Here is a 26,280-nt window from a genome sequence, read left to right as displayed (position 1 = left end):
GACACAACTGAGCAACTGAACAGCAAGTATAGAATATTGCTCTTAGTAAGTAATTCATGTTAAATCATATTTTGGGAACTATATTGGGTATTTGTCAAAGATGACTAATATACTTGACTGTTGAGGCATCTTTCCTAAGATGGACCTAGGAGTAAAATCTAAATGTTCCCCCCTCATCCCACCTTCTTCTTGAAGAAAAATGAGATAAAGAGGGCTAGAGAAGGACTGAGAGATGGCGAGGAGAAATGCAAACTCTGTTTGACCCAAAGCTTAGAGAAAATGATGTTGGACAAATGTCAATTACAATTGACATTCACAGTTTTATTATTAATAAGCAGTAAGTTCATACTCCTATGAATTTTGGGTTATTCGTCACAAAAGCCAGAAGAATGATAGTTGTACTTATGGCAAGAACAATTCATACCTGCATCCTGTTTGCTTTCATCCTCGTTGACCAAAAATCCCATGTGATAATTCCCCACCTGCTGTGAGTAATTTTTTTCCAGTTCACAAACTGGTGGATAATGGGTAACAAACAGGGTTAAGGATTTCACCTAAAGCAGTGAGACATAATGAAAATTATTTTATTTTTAAATTTAAAATTTTTTCCAACTTTATTTTAAAAAATTTCAAACCTTCATAAAAGCTGCAAGAAAAGTACAATGAACATTCATAATTCTTTATCTAGACAGCCATTTGTTAATATTTTGCTGTATTTCCCCTTTTTTCCTTCCTCCCTCCTCTACACACACTCACATGAACACACATAGTTTTTTTCCGGAACCATTTAAGAACTACAAACATCATGAAACTTTATCCTTAAATACTTAAGATTCTATCTTCTGAGAACAAAAACATTCTTCTCCATAACCAAAATAAAGTTATTATGCTCAAGAAATTTAACATTGATATATCACTATTTGGGCTTCCCTAGTGGCTCAAAGGGTAAAGAATCTGCCTGTAATGTAGGAGACCCAGGTTCAACCCCTGTGTTGGAAAGATCCCCTGGAGAAGGGTATGGCAACCCACTCCAGTATTCTTGCCTGAAGAATTCCATGGACAGAGGAGCCTGGTGGGCTACAGTCCATGGAGTCGCAAACAATCAGACACAACTAAAGTGACTAACACTTTTACTAACACTGTCTACTAATTATGTAGTCTGTGAATTTCTCTTACTGTCCCAATAATGTTCTTTAGAAATTTTTTTTTTTAATATATTTATTTATTTGGCTGTGCTGGGTCTTAGTTGCAGCATGTGGAATCTAGTTCCTGAACCATGGATTGAACCCAGGCCCCCTGTATTGGAAGTCTCAGCCACTGGATCACCAGGGAAGTCCCTAGAAACCTCTTTATATTAAAAAAAAAAAAAAAATCAAGACTCATGTAATACACCTGGTCATGTCTGTTTAGTCCCCATTAATCTAGAAGACTTCTCCAGACTTCTCTTTTTTTGACTTTTATGTCTTTAAAATTTTTGAAGTATCCAAGACAGTTGTTCTGCATAATCTGTCTCAGTTTGGATTCACCTGACTGTTTTCTCCTGATTAAATTCAGATCAAAATTCAATGCCAGGAATATTACATATACATGTAGGTGACATAATCTTTCCAATATATCACGTCAAAAGGCACACGGTGTCAATCTATTATTGGGGGTGCTAAATCTGATTATTTGGTTTAAGTGCATGCCCATTCTTCACTGTACTGACACCTTTCTTCTTCTTAATTAATTAATAAATAACTTGTGGGATTACACTTTGAAACTGTGTGGCTATCATTTTCTCCAACAATCTTACCATCTATTGATCATCACTGCTGGAATCGGTCATTATTGTCATAGTTGATAAATGTCAGTTTAAAAAACAGCATTCTCTATTTATTAGCTGGCATTTTGTAATGCAGAGCTTTCCCTTCTTCCCACCCTACCCCCACCATTTTAAAATTTACTTTTGTGTTGTTACTATCAGTATGGACTTGTGAGTTACTTAATTAGCATTGTTTCAAAGCACCCATTCTATGTGTTCTAGAAATCCTTGTCTTAGGGGAAGTTAACATCAAATCTTGGTCTAAAACTTAGCAGAAAAGGGTAATCGAATTAAAGAACTCCAGCTTTGATTCATCTGCCATCCGCCTTGTTAAAAGTCAGAACATATGTCTTCTGTCTAAAAACAAGTACAAATAAACTTATTAAGGCAGGGTTTCTTTGACAAGTTGCTCTTAAATCTGCCCTGAAGCATCTCAGGACCAGCTGGCTCCCTGGAGCCCCTTCCCTTAGCTGGCAGGCATTTCTAGCTGGAAGATCTAAGGGTTTGGGTTACACCACTGCCCTCATCAAGGCCACACTCAGCTTAATGCAGCAACACACAGCCTCCCCGATGCCTCCTCTCTTCCCCATTCTAGTGATCAATAGACATCATGAAAAATAAAGATTTTCAACCATAAAAAGGTTAGGAACTCTTGTTCCTGAAGAATCCTCTTCAATGACTTTCCTCCAAGATAAATTTTACCTAAAACTAAGACTGTCTTCACCAACATTTATAATATCCAAAAACTGCTATAGAAGCAATGAAAACAGAAGTGACAAATTCACTTCTGTCATAATTTGTTCCTGAAGGTTCTTAAATAACTCTCTGGAATTTTGACAAACTGCTTCTGGCAGACAGACTCCAACGTGGCCCCAGCGATCTTCACTCCTCATTGTTCATGCTCTGGAGGACCCTCCTCCCACACTGAAGAGCGCTGGCCCTGTGTACTCAACAACATGATGGCAAAATCAAATGCTCTGTTGCTTCTAACCTTGGCCTCTTGGAATGCCTCCCTCTGGGGGAAGCCAGACGCCACTCTGTAAGGATGCTCAAGCAGCCCATGGAGAGGCCCACGAGGCAAGGAACTGAGGGCCCTGGCCAATCGCCTCACCAACTTGCCAGCCATGTGACTGAGCCACACTGTAAGAGGATCCTCCAGCCCTGGCTGACAACTTGATTACAACCTCAGCAGAGGCCCTGAGCCAAAACCACCCAGCCAAGCTGCTCCCAATTTCCTCACCTCCAGACACTCCAAGAGATCATGAATGATTATTGTTGTTTTAAGCCACTAAGTTTAGGGGTAATGTGTTATGTGGCCATAGTAGCTGATAGGCTTCTACAGAGTAGATACAATTAAATTCAAAGTTGACAAGTTCAGCTCTGTCATAATTTGCTCCTGAAGGCTCAAAAAAAAGGAGTATCTTAAATAATTTTTTATTAAGTGAAAAATTCTTTAAATTCTATAGCACGTTACAATTTTCAAAAGTTTCACACACATGATTTATAATCCTGTAACATCCCTTTTTCCTCCTAACCTTATAATGCCTCTCCCCCTTCCCTCTCCCACTGGTTACCAACAGTTTGTTCTCTATATCTGCGAGTCTGCTTCTCTTTTGTTATATTCACTAGTGTGCTGTATTTTTTGACTCTACATAAAAAGTGATATCCTATGGTATTTGTCCTTCTCTGACCTATTTCACTTAGCATAATGCCTATCTACGATGCTTAACATGGCAAAATTTCATTCTTTTTTACAGCTAAGTAGTATTCTTAACTGAATGTTAAAAAAATGTGTTTTGGAGGCAGATATAGGACTTTATTGAATCCATGATATATAGTTTCTATAATGATTTAAGAAAAATTCCTGAGCTATACCTTTTTGCAAATACAGAATTTCTTTTTTTAAAGAAAATATTTATCTTAACAAAATATATCATTAACTATGTAATGGGGAGAGTTTGATGAAAGTGACAGGGATAGAAAGTTTGACACAAGTAAAATTGTACGTTGAAATGCTTAGGAACAAACTCTGGAAAAAAAAAGGACGCACAGTGAAGGAGTGGGGTTACTAAAACAGAAACTCAAGAAGATCAGCTCAAAGGCCTTATATGGAGATCTTTTAGGAGACTGCTGAGAAAAAGCATTTCACAAGGCAAAAATGGCACTATCTTTTATTTGGTTCTTTTCTCAAGGATTGGGTTGAAGGTAGATGGTCTCTGATCTTAATTTAGTTTGTCAAGGATAGTAAGATACAGTTTCTAGGTGGAAATATTGCCAAGGAGGTCTTTCTCCTACTGACCAGGTTTACTCCACTTCAGCTAAAGAAAGGAAGACACATCAGAGAACTCAAACATTATTTAGGGCCAATCTACTTGAGTTCCATGTACAGCATCTGAATGATCAATTGCAGGAATAGGATCAACTATAACAAAGATAGTGTTGAATATTTAGAAACTGAGGTCAGGATACAAAAAAGGTATGTAAGATACTTACGTCTCTAATGAAATATTCAAGTGTAGCATAAGCAATGGCGATTCCATCATGGGTGCTCGTCCCCCTTCCCAATTCATCCAAGATAACCAAAGACTGTGGTGTTGCTTTTCTTATTATTTCTGCTGTGTCAGTCAGTTCTTCCATAAATGTACTCTGTCCTTTATATATGTTATCTGCAGCCCCCATCCTATAAACAAAATGACAGCATCTTGATTTTCCTTCATTATTAGGATGCCAGACATTATTTTCTGAACAATCATTATAAAAGAGTTCCATGAGTCTATATACTTTGAGCCAATAACAGCTGAAATTACATTAAACAAACCAAAAAAATGTTGTATGTAAACTGTGTCTAACATCAAACGGCACTTTATAGAAACATTCTAGAGAGAATCCAATGTATTGGACAGAGCTCTTGAAAAGCAGGGGAACCCATTTTCTGACTAGTCATTTCAAACCGAAGTTTTGGTATTTACAGGGCAAAATAATACTTGTCTGTGTTGCTGTGTTTAAAATCCATGAGTAATAGTATACTGTACAATCAAAGGCTTTTTCCAGTGTTTCCTTAAGATTCCACACTGATATTACAAATTAAAGGACCACACTGAATAAGATAAAACTATTTTTTATTCAAACTAAAAGTATAAAATTTTAATAGCCTAAGACACCTAATACAGGTTTCTAAAGTGGACTTCATGGAATAGAAGTGCTTTAGAGATGTCAAGAAACAGGTTCAAAAGATTTGAGTTCTTTCCTATAAGACTTTTTAGAGCCTTTAATATTCTACTACACATTATGCATTTCTTACAGCATATCTAGCACATAGCATTTCAAACTCATTTAACCACGGGCCCTTGAAACTTCCCCTGGAGTTTCAAGGTCTACAATAATGGTCTGACAAGACTGGTCTATAGAACACATTTTGGAAAATGTACAAAAGAAACTGGGGTGCGGGGGTGAAATTAGGTATATGCACTCCAGGCAACTCAGTCAGCAGCAAAACCTAGAATTGACTCTGACCCACTAGCCAGCTTTGTAAATGCTGTAACTATTAATATTTTCTCAGCAAAATACCTTCAGCAATTTAGCTTTTCTACAACAGTTCACATGTGACCCACAGCAGGATAATATATCTCTTATTTCTAGAGGAACTCGTGGTGTGAAACCGAGCCTTCATCAATCTGTGACTGGAACCCTGCAGTGGGCAGGAGACAGAGTGTAATTTGCCCCCATGCAAGACTGGTGGAGCCTTAGAACTGATCTAGTGGCATTTAGAAACTATAATTAATTACATCTCTGATGGAGGTGATATGGGTTTACTCAAAGTGCTGCTGATTTTATCTATTTTCAAATCGGTAACCACAAAACATAATTTCTGAAATGTTGCTAACTTCGGAGCATTCTCATTACTTTATCAAAGTTCAAATTCTGTTATTACCTCAATTTCAAAGCTCACTTTACCAATACATTCCCTACCACAAAGCAAGAAGATTAAACTTTCCTATCTCTGCAACCACACTGAATTCTTCAGAATATTAATGTTTGATCCTCACTTAACGATATTTTATTTTATTCCTGATTGTGAACTGATGACACGAACACATCTTTGGCTGATAGGTGGGTGGCTTTATATATTGATCTGTGTGTGTGTGCTCAGTCATGTCCAACTCTTTGCAACCCCATGAACTGTAGCCTTCCAGGCCTCTCTGTCCATGGAACTTTCCAGGCAAAAATACTGGAGCAGCTTGCCACTTCTTATTCCAAAGGATGTTCCTGACCCAGGGATCGAACCTGCATCTCTTGCATCCTGCATTGTCAGGTGGATTCTTGACCACTAGCACCACCTGGGAAGCCTGCTGCTGCTAAGTCACTTTAGTTATGTCCGACTCTGTGTGACCCCAGAGACAGCAGCCCACCAGGCTCCCTCGTCCCTGGGATTCTCCAGGCAAGAACACTGGAGTGGGTTGCCATTTCCTTCTCCAATGCATGAAAGTGAAAAGTCAAAGTGAAGTCGCTCAGTCGTGTCCAACCCTCAGTGACCCCATGGACTGCAGCCCACCAGGCTCCTCCGTCCATGGGATTTTCCAGGCAAGAGTACTAGAGTGGGGTGCCATTGCCTTCTCCGCCTGGGAAGCCTATATGGCATCAAAACGCGTGAAACGAAATCCCATGGTACCAGCATGTCTCACAGTATTACAGGGTTTCTGTCCTTAAGGTGGTTGGGCCAGGTTTGGGTGGATCTTGGACGTATTTTTATTAAACAATGATCTCGACTCTACTATAAGACCAGTGGTTTTCAAATATCTTTTTACCTGTTAAATCCTTTGTTCACATGAAATCTTATAAAGAAACTCACTCTGCAGATGAGACAAAAGGAACACTGATGTGGCCAAGAACCCAGCACTATGAGGCTCACCTTCCCACCTAGAGGGGGCTCTGTGGAATATTAACACCCTGTAGAACAGTCTGAAGGCCACTGCATTATTAGCAGCCAACGCATTTTCTTTCACAATTCCATTTTTCCATAGCACCTGATGATAAAGTAGCAATGCTGCTCAGCAGACAATGAAGAAATGCTGGCAATTAAACAGTCACTGGGGTCACTGGGGAAGTATATGTTTGTCACTGTGGCAACTTGTTTATTGATAAAAATATTTTCTGTTAACTTCTCCTAAGAAATTTAAGAGATTCTTCTTAAGAAATTAATTTTTCCCATAAACTTCAGCAATATAATAACTTTGTAAGATTCTGATGGACAAAGAATTTTATCACTGAACACATTTTCCTTTTAGTCTTGGTTACTAGGAAACAATTGAATAACATCTTAAAATAATAGCAAACAGCAACTGTGACTTCATCTAATGTTTCTATGCTAATTTCTCCTTGATCTTTGAATACCATTTTACTTTCTTATTATCCTGCTCTGTTGTATATATCCCAGTAAACTGCCTAAAATAATTTTTAAAAACAAGGCAGGGTTTAGCATCCTTAACAAAAAGTCTCTAATTTTCTATCACTCCAACAAGCATTTACAAGACATCCTACAAGACAATGATTCTGAATTTTTTCAAATGTTAAAATATATTAGAGATTTAAGGAATTTCAGAACATATGTCATTGTTATCATTCTGCCTGTATTTGTATTCATATGCAGTGAAAAATGGGAAATGCACTCTTTAGGTTTCATCTCAGAGTTTGCTCTGAGTAGACAGGTTACAGATATGTGATTAAGAAAAAAAAATCACTCTGATATTTTTAGGAGTGGAGGCTCACTAATCTTTCTAATCCCCTACCCACTCCTCGTCTATAACCCTTATATAGGTCAACAAAGCTTAATAAAGCATTAATGGAGAAAAGAAATTACTACTTTTTTGAATCAGTTTCTAAAGTCAAGAACACTTTCATGAAAATTTGAACAAGGGTTTGTTTTTATGAAGTCTTGATATTTTGAAATAACATTCTAGACGTTTCTAAATTATAGCAAATGGGTGGGCCTCTGTCCATTCAAAACACAATCTCTAGGCCTTATGAAAGGAAAATGCTAGCATGAGAGAAATACTGCAATTAACAGGGGGAAAAAAGATTCTTTATATTGAAAGAAAGCAACTGGAGCTTAAATATCAAAATTGCTAAACAGAGGCAAAGATTATTTGTATGCACTGGGATTTTTTGACATAATATAAGTGTGTATATATATATATATATATGGCTTCCCAGGTAGCTCAGTGGTAAAGAATTCGCTTGCCAATGCAGCAGACTCAGGTTCAATCCCTAGGCTGGGAAAATTCTCTGGAGAAGGAAACGACAACCCACTCCTTGCCCAAGAAATCCCATGGACAGAGGCACCTGATGGGCTACAGTCCATGGGGTCATAAAAGAGCTGGACACGACTTAGCAACTAAACAGCAGCAGCATGCACACACACACACACACAACTAAAATTTAGCATTTTAACGTTTTGAGGTGTGTAATCCAGTGTATTCAGCACATTCACAATGCTGTACAGTCACCGCTACTACCCATCAGCAGAACTTCTTCATGATCTCAAAATAACTCTTTAAAAACTAACTTCCCAATCTCCCCTTCCCTCAGCTCTTGTCTCTACAAATTTACCTCTTCTAGTTTCTCAGATAAGTGAAATCACACTCTATAATTACTCTGTTTTGTACAGAAGGGCTTTTATATTAGCTCATTTTGCCTTCTTTTTGAAACTGAAGATGTTCTACTCACTTCACTTTGCTAAAAACTTTGCAGAATTTTGTACAGTATTGGTATCTTCGCTTGGGTTTTTTTTTTTTTTTTGCATATTATATAAATTTTACAAAAGGAAAATAATCTCCTGAATAGCAAAATACTCTAATTTTTAAGAAGGGTGGTCTAAGGGAAAAAAAGTTGAAGTCTAAGTAGAGAAAAGGCTGCAAATGATTACCAAATATTGAAAACTGTATATACACCATGGCATTAAAAGGCATACAGAAATGTGAAGTAGGAGATTTGTATCACATTTAAGTAAACATAAACATTAACCCAGCAATGGAATGAAATCACAAATAACTTACCACTATACATGTGCACTTTTTAAAAATCTGGAAGGTCATATACCTAAAGAACAATGGTTTTCAGGTCATGGAATTACAGGTGATCTAAATTTTTTTCCTTTTTGAGCTTTTCTATAGTTTTAAATTTGCAATGAACAAGCTTTACAGTGTCATCAGAAAAACACATGTTAATTTAAAAAATCACAATACATTAAAATACTTTGTACTCTACTGATACATTTAAAACACTTTATATTCTACTGTATCATTACTTTAAGACAAGGCAAAATGATTGTAATTACCAAGAAAAATAACCAGCTTTCTTCTACCAGTATAAAAAATACCTTATTAGCAGCAATGAGATTATTATAATAGGAAAGAAAAAGGTTTATTTCTCTAGTTTACCTGTTTCTACTAACAGCTGCAATCAGATCACACTATGGTATTTAAAGTCAATTTATAACAACTACGACAGTGAACTGCAAACATAACCAAGCAAAAAACCACTACAGCAATCTTTCTGGGTCAATGGAAACATGCTGAGAATCAAGGCAGCAATCCAGGAATGCCAGACTGTTACGGGCTCACATGAAACCACAACCACTAGAACCACCTACACAGCACATGCAGGCCATGTAAGGAGGACAAGGTGTTTTCCTAGCAGAAGAAACTCACAGTGTGCTGAGTGGGCAAACCATTTCTCAAAACATCTACTAGTCTACTCAGGGGGATGGTCCCAAGAAATTCAAAGGAAAATAATTAACTATTTCTTAACTATTTTCTGTGAAAAAAACACAAACAATTAAAGCCATCAAAGAAAGGATAAGATTAATCAGTCATGAGGGCAAAAACTAACCATATTAATTAATAAGTATTAGTTAATAAGAGGGAAATCCGACACAATCAAAGGAGGCATTGTTATAACTCTATGAGCTCGAGCAAATCACAATCTGTTTTCCCTTATGTAAAACGTCCAGCATTGAGACTGAATAATAGCTCCTAAACCTAGATATGTTTCTGAGTCACTTGCAGAGGTTCTTTTTTAAAGAACATTTTATTTAAAAAAAATGTAAGTATAGAGGGCTTCCCCAATGGCTCAGTGGTAAAGAATCTACCTGCAAGGCAGGAGACATGGAGATGAGGGTTCAATTCCTGAGTTGGGAAGATCCTCTGGAGGGGGAAATGGCAGTATTTTGCAGCACTCTTGCCTGGAAAATCCCACGGACAGAGGAGTCTGGTGGACTACAGTCCATGGGGTCACAAAGAGTCAGACACAACTGAGCGACTAAACAACAATCAATAGTTGACTTACAGTGTTGTGTTAGTTTCAGGTGTACAGCACAATGATTCAGATACATGTGTGTGTGCGTGTATTCTTTTTCAGATTCTTTTCACTTACAGGTTATCACAGAATATTTTTTAGAATTTCTGTACTATACAGTCGGAGAAGGTGATGGCACCCCACTCCAGTACTCTTGCCTGGAAAATCCCATGGCTGGAGGAGCCTGGTAGGCTGCAGTCCATGGGGTCGCTAAGAGTTGGATACGACTGAGTGACTTCACTTTCACTTTTCACTTTCATGCATTGGAGAAGGAAATGGCAACCCACTCCAGTGTTCTTGCCTGGAGAATCCCAGGGACGGGGGAGCCTGGTGGGCTGCCATCTATGGGGTCGCAAAGAGTCGGACACGACTGAAGCGACTTAGCAGCAGCAGCAGTACTATACCGTAGGTCCTTGCTGGTTATCTATTTTATATACAGTGGTGCCTAAATGTTAATCCCAACCTCCAAATTTATCCCCTCTTCCCTTCCATTTTGGTAACCATAAGTTTGCTTTTTATGTCTGCAGGTCTGTTTCTGTTTTGTAAACAGGTTCAACTGTATTTTTTTTCAGACTCCACATATAAACAATATCATATGATATTCTTCTCTCTCTGTCTGGTTTACTTCACTGAGTGTGAATATCATATGCTATTCTTCTCTCTCTGTCTGGCTTACTTCACTGAGTGTGATAATCTCTAGGTCCATCCCTGTTGCTGCAAATGACACTATGTCATTCTTTTCTACGGCTGAGTAATATTCCATTGTGCACATACATCTTTATCCACTCATCTGTCAATGGACATTTAGGTTGCTTCCATGTCTTGGCTATGTAAACAGTGCTGCTATGAACACTGGGGTGCATGTATCTTTCCAATTATACCTTTGTCCAGATATACACTCAGGAGGGGGATTGTTGGATCATATGGCACCTCTATTTTTTTAGTTTTTTAAGGAACTCCATATTGTTCTGCATACTGGCAGTGCCAATTTACATTCCCACCAACAGTATAGGAGGGCTCCTTTATTTCCAACACCCTCTTCGGCATTTGTTATTAGTAGACTTTTTGATGATGGCCCTTCTGACTGGAGTGAGGTGATACCTCATTGTAGTTTTGATGTGCATTTCTCTAATCATTAGCAAGACCGAGAATTTTTTCATGTGCCTATTGGCCATCTCTGTTTTCTTTGGAGAAATGTCTGCAAGATTCAATGTAATCCCTATCAAATTACCAATTGCATTTTTCACAGAACTGGAACAAAATTTTTTTAAACTTTTATATAAATACTAAAGATCCCAAATAGCCAAAGCAATCTTAAGAAAAACAGAGCTGGAAGAATCAGGCTACCTGGCTTTAAATTATAGTACAAAGCTATAATAATAAAAATAGTATGGTACTGGCACCAAAAACAGATACATAATCAATGGAACACAGTAGGAAGCTCAGAAATAAACCCATGCACCTACTATGGTCAATTAATCTATGAAAAAGGAAGCAAGAATACACAATGGAGAAAAGACAGTCTCTAGTCTCTTCAATAAGTTGTGCTGGGAAATTGGACCATTATATTGAAAAGAATTGAAAAGATTGAAATTGGAATGCTTTCTAATACCATATCAGTCATGTCCAACTCTTTGGGACCCCATGGACTGTAGCCTACCAGGCTCCTCCATCTATGGGATTTTCTAGGCAAGAATACTGGAGTGGGCTGCCATTTCCTTCTCCAGGGGATCTTCCCGACCCAGGGATCGAACCCAGGTCTCGCTTTACTGTCTGAGCCACCAGGGAAGTCCAATACCATACACAAAATAAACTCAAAATGGTTAAAGACCTAAAGGCAGAACCAAATACTACAAAACTCCTAGAGGGAAACATAGGCAGACACTCTTTGACATAAACTGCAGCAATATCTTTTTAGATACATCTCTTAGAGTAACAAAAATAAAAGCAAAAATAAACAAATGGGACCTAAAAACTTAAAAGCTTTTGCACAACAAAGGAAACTGTAACCAAAATGAAAAGACAGCCTACAGAATACAAGAAAATATTTGCACATGATGTGATTGACAAGGGATTAATTTACAAAACATACAAAGAGCTCATATAGCTCAGTTAAAAAAAAAAAAAAAAGTACATAATTAAAGAAGGAGAAGACCTAAGCAGGGGTTCTTAATTACAGAGTCCCCAAACCTCCTTCATCATACTGGTAACACTTGAATCTCCAGGGAATCTACATTTCAGGGACATGCCTGGAATCTACACTTAAAATTAAACCAAATCAAACCCTCAGGTGACTCTGAAGCATTATATTCATACAACCACTTCCCATCAAAAAGATGAAGTGAGATATCTCCTATTTGGCAGACAAAGCTATAGGCACTAAATAAACCAGAGAGACAGTCATAAGGTAACATTTCTGATGCCAATAAAATCCTCAACAGCCCACTCATTTGGTAAAATATAATGTGGTTTGTAGTGCTAGTATTTACTACCAACTAGACAAACACATACTGACTCAAGATGTTTTCTTTCTATTCAACCAGGATATATATTTTTTAATAAAGTATAAATACTCCACAGTAGGTACTCAATCAATATGTCCTGAATTAAACTAAATTGGGCAAACAGACCAGTTATCATCCACACGGCCAAAAGCAAACATTTAAGATAATTTAATTTAAGTATCTGAAGACCTATTACCTTCAAATTCTCTCTCAAAATAAACACACTGGAGCCATTCTGGTTACACAGCATTGCTGAAGCTGGGGGCCATAACAAAGAGTTTACATGGGAAGCGCGGCATGCAAATTACTAAGCAGGGGCCACTTAATGTAAATACCCCTTTCTACCAACATTTAACTGACATAAATAGACATAAATTATGCTGAGAGAAGCCAATTGTTTTATTTTAAAACTAGACAATAATTCATCGCTTTTCTAAAACTTAACTACTGAGTCTAAAGCACTGAATAAGGTTTAAGTTTGTATTTATCAGGATAACAAAAAATAAATCTTAATTCAATGATGCACTCAAAGATGTTAATGATCTTTGGAAATAAATGTCTAGAAATATTTCACTGATGAGTATATATATCACAATACACTGATATAAATATACCAATTATGGCCAAATGAATATGTTTGAGAAAATTCTATTTTTAAAAAATGCTTCTTTTTTTTTTAATTTTATTTTATTTTTAAACTTTACATAATTGTATTAGTTTTGCCAAATATCAAAATGAATCCGCCACAGGTAAAAAATGCTTCTTATTCAGAGAAAGGTTCAACATTCAACATTCATATGAGGTTACAATATTCATCCCAAAGCCTCTTGTTTATAGCTTTTCGTCTGTTTATTTAGTCTCCTTATAAAACAGCACATAGTAGGTACTCAATAAATATTTAAGTAAAACATGAATTTAGTCCTAGTGTTGTAAATATCCAATTAATAATGCAAAAATAACCAATTTAAAGATACAGCCTGGAGCCACATGTTATGCATATGTTAGATTTTATTATTTTTTCCACTGAGCAAAAAAAAGATTTGAAGTGATTTGGAATAATAATATATTTATAACAGAAGAGTTACAATGAATAGGAAAGTAATATTACAAGCCATATAGCAGATTTTCAAATTTGAACAGCAAATATAGCATGAGCTTCTAAAATGCTAAATTTAGGGTTTCAGGCCAAAGATTCCAATATAATAGGTCTGTGACAGGCCTTATTAGAAAGTATCATTTTAACAAGAATCTCTGATTCTGATACAGCTGTTCTCAGAATCATGCTATAGGAGTACTCATGGGAGAAATAGTCCCATATAAAAAGAGAAGGGGAAAAACAAACCCCAAATTTGTTTCCACATTTCTGCCTTGAATTTAGCTCTTGCCTTCCTGGCAATTAACACAAAAAGTAATTAAAGAGGAAGCAGCCATTGGCTGAAAACAAGAGGCCTGGCGGTTTGTTAGGAAAGGTTAATAAATTGCTTCAAATCTCTTTGTAAACAGGCAGTGTATGCACATGAAGGAAAAAAAATTCCTTAGCATTAATAAAAAGTGATTTATCAGATGGTACTTTATGTAAAACACATTAAGTAACAGGAATGAAAATGTCTTTAAGAGCAATTTTAGAGAATATAGAGAAACATCATCAAATGGGTATTCTTATTCTAATTCATTTTAAAGCATCAGGAAAAATTTTACACACTGCTGATGGGATTCTAAACTGGTCCAGCCTCCTTGAAGACCAAGACAGGTGCACTTTCCTTATACTCTACCATCCCACTCCCAGATAAAGTCCAGAATCAGCAAACTCACTTGTGTACTACATGTGTGTAAGACAAGTATCAGCACTTTTGAGATTTGCAACCAATTTGGATATTAGATATTAATAAATAAAAATGGATAAACTATGGTACATGCATACAATGGACTACCACAATTAGAGAAAAATGAGTGAACTAGAATTATATGAATCCATAACAAAGTTCATAAATAAAACACTGAGGGGGGAAAAGCCACTGATAGATGTTTAAAAACATGCCAAATAATTCTGTGTATTGTTTCAAAACATACCTATATTGTAAAAATACAGATAAATTCGTGGAGTAAAAACCAGAGTCAAAAAGGACGGTTACTCTGGAGGGACTGGAGAGGAATGGAACCAGGGAGGACTATGGGTTCAGCTGTATTGGCAATGCTTTATTTCTTTAGGAGGGTGGAAGTTACATAGGGGATTGCAATATGTCTGAATAATTTCATAATAAACAAATGAAAAATGTGAGGGCATAATATTAAACCATACCCTAGTAAAAATTTAATATCCTAGGGATACAACTGAATGTGGTCCACACAGACTCCTTTCCAACGGTAACAAGAACAGAAGGTGAGGACAAAGAATGATAGGGAACAGGGTCCTTTCTACTAGAGCAGTGCACTGCATCCCAGATGGAGCTTTCAGAGGCTGAAGAGTTCAGGGAACCTCTGCACGGCAAATATACAGCAGCCAATAACAGTGTGATTCTAATCCATATGAACTGATAGGCAACTCGAAGTGAAGTGAAGTCGCTCAGTTGTGTCCGACTCTTTGCGACCCCGTGGACTGTAGCCCGCCAGGCTCCTCTGTCCATGGGATTCTCCAGGCAAGAATACTGGAGTGGGTTGCTATGCCCTTCTCCAGGGGATTTCCCGACCCAGGCATCGAACCCGAGTCTCCCACATTGGAGGTGGACGCTTTAACCTCTGAGCCACCACAAATTAGGAAATAAAAGCAAGCTACATAAACAATAATGCCCAGTATTAATATAATTGGGTTTTCCTGGTAGGTCAGATGGTAAAGAATCCACCTACAATGCAGGAGACCTGGGTTCGATTCCTGGGTTGGGAAGATCCCCTGGAAAAGGCGATGGCTACCCACTCCAGTATTCTTGCCTGGAGAATTCCATGGACAGAGGGGCCTGGCAGGTTATAGTCCATGGGATTGCAAATAATCGGACACAACTGAACGACTAACACTAACATTTTAAAAAGAGAAGATTTATGTATACTTGTAAATTTGCAGAAAGTTGTATGCTGCTAAGTCACTTCAGTCATGTCCGACTCTGTGCAACCCCATGGACGGCAGCCCACCAGGCTCCCCGTCCCTGGGATTCTCCAGGCAAGAACACTGGAGTGGGTTGCCATTTCCTTCTCCAATGCATGAAAGTGAAAAGTGAAAGTGAAGTTGCTCAGTCGTGTCTGACTCTTAGAGACCCCATGGACTGCAGCCTACCAGGCTCCTCTGTCCATGGGGTTTTCCAGGCAAGGGTACTGGAGTGGGGTGCCGTTGCCTTCTCCGAGAAAGTTGTATAAAGAACCATAAATAGATGCTGGCCTGAGAAGAAGGTAAACATTTCACTTTATACCCCATTACATCACAAACAGTTTTCGTAAGAAGTTTCTATTACTTTATAATTAATCAACAGAACTCTCCAGCAAGGGCTTGGGGAAATGTGTCTCAATCTTGGTCACCTTCAACACCATCTGGACACATGAAAAATTCAACTTCCAGACCCCACCCCAAATTAGAACCCCTGAGATTAGGGTTCAGTACCAACATTATTTTAAAAGCTCCATTAAAAAGAATCCAATGTACACAAAGGGAGATGTTAAAAATGCAAATGGCAACGTTTCTGTTATGAAAATCAAAAACACCAGGTATACTGATCTCACAGAAAGCCATCAATTCCTAGTAGGAAGAACTAGGGCTACTTAGAGGTTCGGTTGAAACTTTGGAAACAAGATCTGATGTGTTGTTGGGAAGCTTTAAAGCTTCGAACCCCAAATTCCATGCAACTGAGTTAGGAAGAGAAATTTACCCTAGGAAAATTTACCCTAGGAAAAAAGTATTCCCAGACAACAACCAAATACACATTTCAGTAGACTCCTAGGAAACATCTCGTTTTGACTGATACTACCCTTAACTGCGGGGTTGGGGAGGTATTTACTTAATTACATGTTTATTTCAGAATTTAAAATATATTCATAAACCAAAGAAAAAAAGTCACCATAATGCCATATCCTTCACAATGATTTTGGAATAGAGCCTTCTATCTAGATGGTTTGCACTGCATATATTTACATATATAATTTCTCATACAAAAGTGGAATCATACCAAATGCCAGGCTCTGTAACCAGCTCTTTTTCATGTATTTTAACAAAAATATTCTTTTATGTAATACTACCTCTGGATGGGTTGACCAAGAACAGGTAACTATAAAATGTATCTTCAAGTAGCTGAATAAACTACTGTGTTTAAAGGAGTTAACTCAGAATGAATACTACTGTACTGGGCTTCCCAGGTGGTGCTAGTGGTAAAGAACCTGCCTGCCAATGCAGGAAACACAAGAGCCATGGGTTTGATCTCTGGGTCGGGATGATCCCCAGGAGGAGGGCATGGCAATCCACTCCAGTATTCTTGCCTACAGAATCCCATGAACAGAGAGCCTGGGTGGGCTACAGTCCATAGCATCACAAAGAATCAGACACGACTGAAGCAACTTTGCTGTTGTATACTGAAACAACGAATTTAGTGTTGGCAAGGTTTACAGCTCAGGTGTTGTCTTATGCAGTGACTGGTCACTACTCTGGTTCCTTAAGGCTGCCCCTGGTTCCTGAGCTCCAGGCATGCCTTCATGCCATCAGTGTGGAAGAAGAAGCTCACATCTCATGTGAACACCCACCGTGTCAGCTACGTCCTGAATAACAAGAGGAATGGCTCTACCACCGCTCCATTCTGTGGGGCTAGAGCCTCAGGGTCGACGATTCTTACCTGTTTTACATTCTGAGAGTTCCAAAAGAGTAAGTGCCAGGGGGGTTATATTTGGTTAACGTTTTTCAAGGATAACAACTAAGACCAGAAATTCATAGTGGTTTCACATCCTTTAAAAAATATTCTCAAAGCCTGTAAAGCTGATATTATCAAACCTTTGCTCTATAGGTGTCAGACCTGAAGCTAAGTTAGAAAAGGAGTGCTACACTAACATGCAGACACAGCCAGACTCTACAAGCCAAAATACTAATGACACAGACTCTAGAAGGGACACAACTCAAATTTACTGAGCACCTATTATACGCCAGGTGCTTTATATACTTAATTTTTATTTCTCACAATAATCTGTGATTTAAGCAGTATTGTAGGAGACAGGAAGAATAAAAGAAAAGCAGGCCCTGGGAAGTGCCGCAAAAGAAACTAAAGAGCCTCTTGATGAAAGTGAAAGAGGAGAGTGAAAAAGTTGGCTTAAAGCTCAACATTCAGAAAACGAAGATCATGGCATCCAGTCCTATCACTTCATGTCAGATAGATGGGGAAACAGTGGAAACAGTGGCTTACTTTATTTTTCTGGGCTCCAAAATCACTGCAGATGGTGACTGCAGCAATGAAATTAAAAGATGCTTACTCCTTGGAAAGAAAGTTATGACCAACCTAGACAGTATATTAAAAAGCAGAGACATTACTTTGCCAACAAATATCCATCTAGTCAAGGCTATGGTTTTTCCAGTGGTCATGTATGGATGTGAGAGTTGGAATATAAAGAAAGCTGAGCGCCAAAGAATTGATGCTTTTGAACTGTAGTGTTGGAGAAGACTCTTGAGAGTCCCTTGGACTGCAAGGAGATCCAACCAGTCCATTCTAAAGGGAATCAGTCTTGGGTGTTCATTGGAAGGACTGATCCTAAAGCTGAAACTCCAATGCTTTGGCCACCTGATGCAAAGAGCTGACTCATTGGAAAAGACCCTGATGCTGGGAAAGATTGAGGGCAGGAGGACAAGTGACAACAGAGGATGAGATGGTTGAATGACATCATCGACTCGATGGACATGGGTTTGGCTGGACTCCGGGAGTTGGTGATGGACAGGGAGGCCTGGTGTGCTGTGGTTCACGGGGTCGCAAAGAGTCAGACACAACTGAGCGACTGAACTGAACTGAATTATTAATAAACTGGATGCTATAAGGCATGAGACTCTTGGAACAAGTCCAGAGGGAACAGTTCATAATTCTGAAAACAAGATATGATCCTGGGGTCGGAAAACTGACCCCAGACTGTTTCTCAACTGGCATCTCAGAATCACGTTTTACATATCTGGTGGAAAATCTATAGATAAGAATATTAGTCTTAGTTACTGATTTGTTATTGATTATTGTTTCCTAATTACTCAATGGTTAATGATCATTTTGTTCTTTGGCCCTGAAGGCCACATGAGTTATAATTTAACTCCCTGTAAATTCTTTCATTTACAGCTGAAAGTATAATAAAGCTGGCTTGGATTCAGTTTCGGCACCTTCACCTTGGAGCGGTGTTGGTCCCTGATCCTCGCTTTTTTCTGAATTCTTGTGTCTCATTTCTCATTCTCTCGCCGTATAGCGCTTTCGGAAACCTTGCTTGTCGAGCTTGTCTCGACACAGTATAATCTCCATTTTTATAGGTAATAAAATTGAAACACTGAAAAGTCAAGTAATTTAGTAAAGGTCACATAGTTGTTAAGTGGAAAAGTGGGATTTGTACTCAATTATAACACATCTTTTTTTTTTTTTCCTTCTTTAAATAAGAGGACACCATACTGCTTTCAAGACCCTAGGTGAAGTAACTACTGCATGGTCAGGAAATTGGTGAATTTGTATGGAAACCTGCATTTTTTGGCTCTAAAGCTTCCATCCTTTCCCAATACTAACCTATCTACTTACATCTTCAATCCAGTTCAGTTCAATTGCTCAGTCGTGTCAGACTTTGCGACCCCATGGACCGCAGCGTGCCAGGCATCCCTGTCCATCATCAGCTCCCGGAGTTTACCCAAACTCATGTCCAGTGAGTCGGTGATGCCATCCAGCCATCTCATCCTCTGTTGTCCCCTTCTCCTCCCGCCTTCAGTCCTTCCCAGCATCAGGGTCTTTTCCAATGCGTCAGCTCTTCACATCAGGTGGCCAAAGTATTGGAGCTTCAGCTTCAGCATCAGTCCTTCCAATGAATATTCAGGACTGATCTCTTTTAGAATGAACTGGCTGGATGTCCTTGCAGTCCAAGGGACTCTCTAGAGTCTTCTCCAACACCACAGTTCAAAAGCGTCAATTCTTCAGTGCTCAGCTTTCTTTATAGTCCAACTCTCATATCCATATATGTCTACCAGAAAGACCATAGCTTTGACTAGATGGACCTTTGTTGGCAAAGTAATGTCTCTGCTTTTTAATATGCTGTCTAGGTTGATATTATCAAGAGATAAAAGAATCCTAGTGACCCATCAAGTACTGGCCAAAGTCTTGGGTTTTACTCTATTTACGTCAAGTTAATCCAGCACCCGTTTCATGGGTGCTGTCAAAAGACACAAAAATCCCGAGTCAGAGACAAAGGACTTATTACCCATGTTGGTTTTCATCAGCTGTTAAGTCCCGTAGGGAGAAGGCAAAGGGCTCACCATGGATGCTGATACTGTGCATGCAGTGGGTCGTTAATCAGCAGAAACACTGAGCTTGAGGACTGACTACTTGTACAACAAACAGAAGCCAGCTTTCTCATTGAGGGGAGATGTCACTTCTTCTCTCAATATTGCTTACTGCAAGTCCACCCCTGACAAAAGCTTAGGTAGGGAGAAATCGGGTTTTCTTGGTATTCTTAGCAGGTACATGCAGAGACGCTCAGGGCCCATGGCAGACTGCTTCTATCAATATAAACACGACTTTGAGGTCCATGAAACAACAGCTTCTTAAAGGGAAAGCATAAGAGAATGTTCCATATATATGTGTTTAAATCTTTATAATCTATTTATTTCTTTACTTCTTTAACTGATTCACAGTTAAAAGTTTGCTAATTAACTAGTGTTTTAAAGCTGTGCTCAATCATGCAGTATAAAACACCAGTATCTCTCTATGTTTCAGACAGATCTAGAGATCCATAAAGATTCAGATTCAATTTGTTTGCCCTGATTTCATAGCTTGTGTTACAAACTTTTACCTAATGTTTGGTTGTCTCTCTTTTCATGACATTAGCAGCCATTTCTAATTATTGCCTAGATGTATAATGACATTAGGGATTGAAAAAAAAAAAGCGGGGCGGGGGGCGGTTATATTCTAATTCCACTATTCCCTCTTTGCTAGCTGGAATACTGCTATAAAGGGAAAATTCTTCTCATCATCTTTTTGGAAAGACATGGTAGCTGCTTGATTCTCCCCTTTATCTTTAAATTTTCATTCTCCAAAGTGACTAATGACTTCTTATTTTAAATATCATGAATTCATTCTACTACCCTCCAAGGTGACCAATGCATCTTTTTTTAGAATCATAAATTCATGGACATAAACATACCCCACTGGACATCCCTCTTAAACATGTTCAAGTCTACCAGTCAAAAACAAAACAAGTCCCTTACTGGATTTCTCACCTCCTCTTCCCAGCCAATCTGCTCCAGTGTCTTCTACTAACTCTATTTCCTAACCTCTCACTTACTGTTGAACTCTCTATAACTGGAGGGTTAAAGTTATAACCTCCCACCACCCAAACATAATGGTTCTTACAAAGGTCACTAGTCACATCCATTTTGCTAAAATCAAGGTGGACTTCTGAGGCTTCATCTCATTCAACTACTGTGGACCACTTCTTCCTTGAAGCACTCTTCCCCATACCCCACGGCACTGTGATGTCCTGGTTTCCCCCACCTCTCTGGCTACTCCTCCTCTGTTGGTTGTTCAAGCTTATTCTTCTTACTCAGCCATGACATGTTGGCAGTTCTAAGGCTCAATCTTGGAACACTGTCTTCTTCACTATACTCTCTGCCAACAGGATCCCATTCACACCCAGGATTTCACTCCCCACCTTACACAAAGATGTCTCACAACAAATCTATATTGTTACCTTTCCTCTCTCCCTCTGAACTCAAATTTTATATTCAACTGACTACATGACAGCTTTCTTAAGGTCTAAGAGTGTTTCTATCTACTGCATACAAACATAAAGTCAATACTCAGTCATCAAAAAGAACAAAATAAGGCCATTTGCAGCACCATGGATGGACCTAGAGATTATTATACTACGTGAAGTAAGCCAGGCAGAGGAAGACAACTATCAAGATATCACCCAAATTAGGAGCTTGGAATTAACATACACACACTACTATATATAAAATAAATAACTAACAAGGACCTACTATATAGTACAAGGAACTCTACTCAATATTCAATAATAACCTATATGGCTAAATAATCTGAAAAAGAATGGATATGTATATATCTATAACTGAAGCACTTTGCTGTACACCTGAAACTAACAACATTGTAAATCAACTATACTCCCAAAAAATTAAAAACAAAACTAAAGTCAGGATCCATAAAAAAAAAAAAAATCATCCTCTTCCAGTAAATGCCACCATTCTCCAACCAGACGCACAAATTACTCTCATCTCTGAAGACGCCACTTATTTATCTCAGCCTCATACCTATCTGTCATCAAGTCCTGTTGATTTATCTTCTAACTGCCTTTCAATTATGACTCCTTTCCACTTTAACACTACACCCCAGTTCAAACCACTGATACCTCTCACCAAGGCCACTGCAAGGGCCTGCTGATGACATTGGTCTGATCAACTGTGTCCTTTCTCCAAGTATCTTCTGCACTGCAGCCAGTGTAGAGGTGATCGTGCCAAGCCTTTCAGTGGTTTCCCATGGCTTTCACACAAACTCCTAACATGGCCTACACTCTGTGTAACTTGCCTATTTTCTTCATCTTCATATCTTCATTGAAAAGCATGCTCCCCTAGAGAGCAACCATTCACTCTGTTGTCTATGTGGTTTTGTTTTTTTTTTAATGTGAAAGAACTTTGCACATGCTGCTTCCTTGGTCTGAAATGCTCTTTCTTCAACTTAACTCCTCCTTCACACACACATCACTTGCTAAAGGGAGGCTTCCCCTGACCTTCCTGACCAGATCAGATCCCAGTACCACAGGCAGTCATAGCCTCTTGTACACAACCTTTGTAGATTTGTCATTATCTGTAATTTTACATTTCTTTAGATGACTTTTTGGTTTATGCTAATCTTCTCCATCAGGAAATTTCATGAGAACAGAAACTATGGTTGCTTTGTATTCCGAGTGCTTGTCATGTTAGATGTCAAGTTAGTATACGCTGGATGAATGAACAAATGAAAACGAATTGATAAATATCCAAGTTTGTTGAAATTAATATGTGTTGTCCTTTTCCAGAAGGCTTATGTTTGCTCTCACTGAATGTACTTTATATAAATATTTTATGTACACAGAACAGTGCCTATTCGTTGATAAGAATGTTATTATATTAATATTATAAATATGTTATTATCATAAAGGTTAGTTGTTGTTATCACTGAATACATTCCTTGTGGTAGAAACTATTTTCTGGTTACTTCTGAATCTATTCCTGAACACCCTGTCCCTTACCTAACTCCATTATAAAACTAGACAAAATCAAATTCATAATTTGTTTCCCTTATAATTATCGCCATGAGACACAGTTCTGGTTAGTGAAATATAAGTGAAAGCTCTCTGGGAAGCTTCCAAAAAGGTAAGGACTTCCTGAAAAACAGGAGAAGTCTTTGCATTCCTTTTCACTTTTTCCTCATGCGAATACCAACGTGATGTCTAGATTCACAGTAAGTATCTTGCAACTATCAGGAGAAGGCAAAAAAACTGCAGAGCCACTAAAGCACCAGAAGTGGCCACCTACTTCAGGCCTTTCTGTTCAATGAGAAAAGTAAAACCTATTTTCTTTTCTATTACTTGTGTATAAAAATACTCCTGATATTCTGCTAACTAGATTTTCTTCCAGACAAGTTACCTTACATGGACCAAGATATTTTTTTCCTCTTTCTTTTTATTTTCCTTTCTTTATATCTTCTTTCTCCTAATAAAACTTCTCTGTCACTCTCCCTAATAATGTAACCAAAATAAAAATATCTATATAGGAAACAGAAAATTAATTATAATTTTAAAAACTAAAGAAAGATTTTTAAAATTTCTTTAAAGTGAAAGACAGTCATGTCCAACTCTTTGTGACCCCCAAGGACTATGCAGTCCACGGAATTCTCTAGGCCAGAATACTGGAGTGGGTAGCCTATCCCTTCTGCAGGGGATCTTCCCGACCCAGGAATTGAACCGAGGTCTCCTGCATTGCAGGAGGATTCTTTACCAACTGAGCTATCAGGGAGGCCTAGTTAATTTACAAATATATGGAAATCAAAATAACATCTGTTTGGTGATATGGCATAAGACAGAATTTAAGTTGCTTTGCTTTTGCTCATTCTTAGATATAAGACCAAATTTTAAAGTATTCTAATGTCTATTCAAATACATGAACATTATTAGCATGTGATATAGTCTGATGTGTTCAAGGGTCAAATATTAAATAAGCAGGAAAATAAATCAGATACTCTACAGACATACTTTGACTATGTGCTATAGAGTATATTTACTTTTTTCTAAAAATTAAGTGTAGGAAGTATAAATAATACTTTAAGAACTCATAAATCTGAATAAGTAGATTAAACTATGAATCTTAACCCTTGAGACCAGGATATTTCACCTATATTCCAAATATGGCATACAATTTAGGTTTATATGTTGAGGGTAAGTCTTAGCCTTATGTTATGTCCTTAAAGCAAAAACGAATATGAATTAAATTATCTTGGGCCAGTGCCTTTTCCAGTCTGTTCTCAGTTTCCCATCTATAAAACAAGGAAGGTAGACCCCCAATAAAACATGGATAGCAGACTTCTCTACAGAGCCTAGAAACCAAGTCTCCAAGCTCTCTACCTCTGACTGATCTTCTACACATGATTTCCTTTAAAGAAAGAGCTCAGTAACTAAAAATAACTTGGAAACTACTGGACAAAATGATCTCCTAGGTCTCTTCTGATATTAGTTTCATGATGAAGTGATTTCTTTAAACTCCTAAATTCTAAATATCAAAATCCTATACAGCAAATCTGTTCAATTAAATATGTACGTAAGAAAATTCATGTGACAATGTGGTCTTGATTTATTGTTAGAAATATATTTAAATAGAATTCGTGTTTTTACCTTGTGAAAATGCCATCCACAATTCCAATTGTTGCTTCCTCTGCAGGTACATAGGAGCCAATCTGAGCCATGACAGTAATCAATGCAACTTGTTTTATATATGAGCTTTTTCCACCCATGTTTGGTCCAGTAATTATCATTACTCTCTCCGAGTCCCCCTAGAAAATTAAAAAGCAATTTCACTTATTGTACCAGAGGGGGTTCTATATAATATCTATAATTTATTCCATAAATGGGAATGTATTAGGCAAAGATTATGCTGTGGTATTTAAACGTCACCCATTAAGCATCACACAGGGAAAGAAGCTCTCTGTCTTCAATTTGAACTGTGACATTACAGAACAGTGAATTCTCAGCAGTGCACAAGATTGTTTCGGAGTATAAAAAAGGAAATAACAAGAATCAACCTAGATGAGATAACCCCTATGGTTTTCTCTTTAAATAATCATTAATCTGCTTATGAGTGTCTTTTATATTACTTACATTTAAAATCTATCAATTTCCAAATGTCCAAATCACAGGTATTATTTATTTAACTGCAGAAGGCCTAATCTGAATTGGTAGCACGTGATATTTTCAGTTATAGATTTTAATATAGACAGTAAAGAGATTGATAATACCAAATTCTAGGTATCAATTTTATCAGCATTTACTTACTTACTGGCATTTCACCAGAATAAGTGAAAAAGGCAGAAAAGCTGCAATACTTGCTGTGATTTAATTTCTAGAATTTACCTCTATTAAACAATTCTAGTACTTGCCAAGTATATCCTAAGAAAAATCATCCAACTGCAGTCCTCTACAGAGGAGTCAGCCTTAGGCATCCACGTGCTTTACTACGTGAACACAACGCCCTTGGCTATGCCTGCCTGGTCAAGAGTAGCCGATCCATAACTGACCAACAGCCTAAGAGAAGACATAAACGTCTTCTGAAACTAGGCTCATCAAATCATCTCTCGGGAGTTGAAATTGAGAACCATGGAGTGCGTGCGTGCATGCTCAGTCACTTCAGTCGTGTCTGACTCTTTGAGCCCCCATGGACTATATATAGCCCACAAGGCTCCTCTGTTCATAGGATTTTCCAGGCAAGAATACTGGAGTGGGTTGCCATGCCCTCCTCCAGGGATCTTCCTGACGCACAGAGGGAACCCGTGTCTCCTGTGGCTCCTGCACTGCACGCAGATTCTTTACCACTGAGCCACTGGAGAAGCCCCAAGAACCATGGAAAGGATCAATCTATTGATAACTAGAGGAGAGGTTGATAAGAAAGGCAGAATGAAGCTACATGGCACTGGGGACTGTAAATGGAAGCTATGAGGAACCAAAAGGTATGACAGGGGTGAAAAGAATAATTAGCAATGATAAGGAAAGAAAAAAATAGAGAAGAGCCAAGAGGAGTTGAGATGCCTCATGCAAATAATGGGGGTATCAGATTAAAGCATTATAAAGCCTTACAATTGAGGGGATAAAAAGTAAACCTATTCCATCTCTAAGTTGTAAAAGCGAAAGTGTTAGTTTCTCAGTTGTGCCTGACTCTTTGCAACCCCA

The 26,280-nt window shown here is 38.1% G+C and overlaps 1 protein-coding gene across 5 annotated transcripts in view; it reads right to left on the bottom strand.

Moving 5' to 3' along the window:
* The window catches only part of MSH3 (mutS homolog 3), a 183,922-nt gene that overhangs the window by 12,268 nt on the left and 145,374 nt on the right, over positions 1 to 26,280 (bottom strand). For all 5 annotated transcript variants that reach the window (XM_055562836.1, XM_055562838.1, XM_055562837.1 and 2 more), the window contains exons 20-22: positions 24,733 to 24,890; positions 4,298 to 4,484; positions 425 to 554 (exon numbers count right to left, since the gene is read on the bottom strand). In XM_055562836.1, coding sequence (XP_055418811.1) covers positions 425 to 554; positions 4,298 to 4,484; positions 24,733 to 24,890 — 475 coding nt within the window. The remainder of the gene's footprint in view (positions 1 to 424; positions 555 to 4,297; positions 4,485 to 24,732; positions 24,891 to 26,280) is intronic.

This window comes from Bubalus kerabau, chromosome 1 (genome assembly GCF_029407905.1).
Source record: "Bubalus kerabau isolate K-KA32 ecotype Philippines breed swamp buffalo chromosome 1, PCC_UOA_SB_1v2, whole genome shotgun sequence".
NCBI lineage: Eukaryota > Metazoa > Chordata > Mammalia > Artiodactyla > Bovidae > Bubalus > Bubalus kerabau.
Note: the sequence above shows the minus strand (reverse complement) of the source record. Positions and strands in the feature narration are given on the sequence as shown.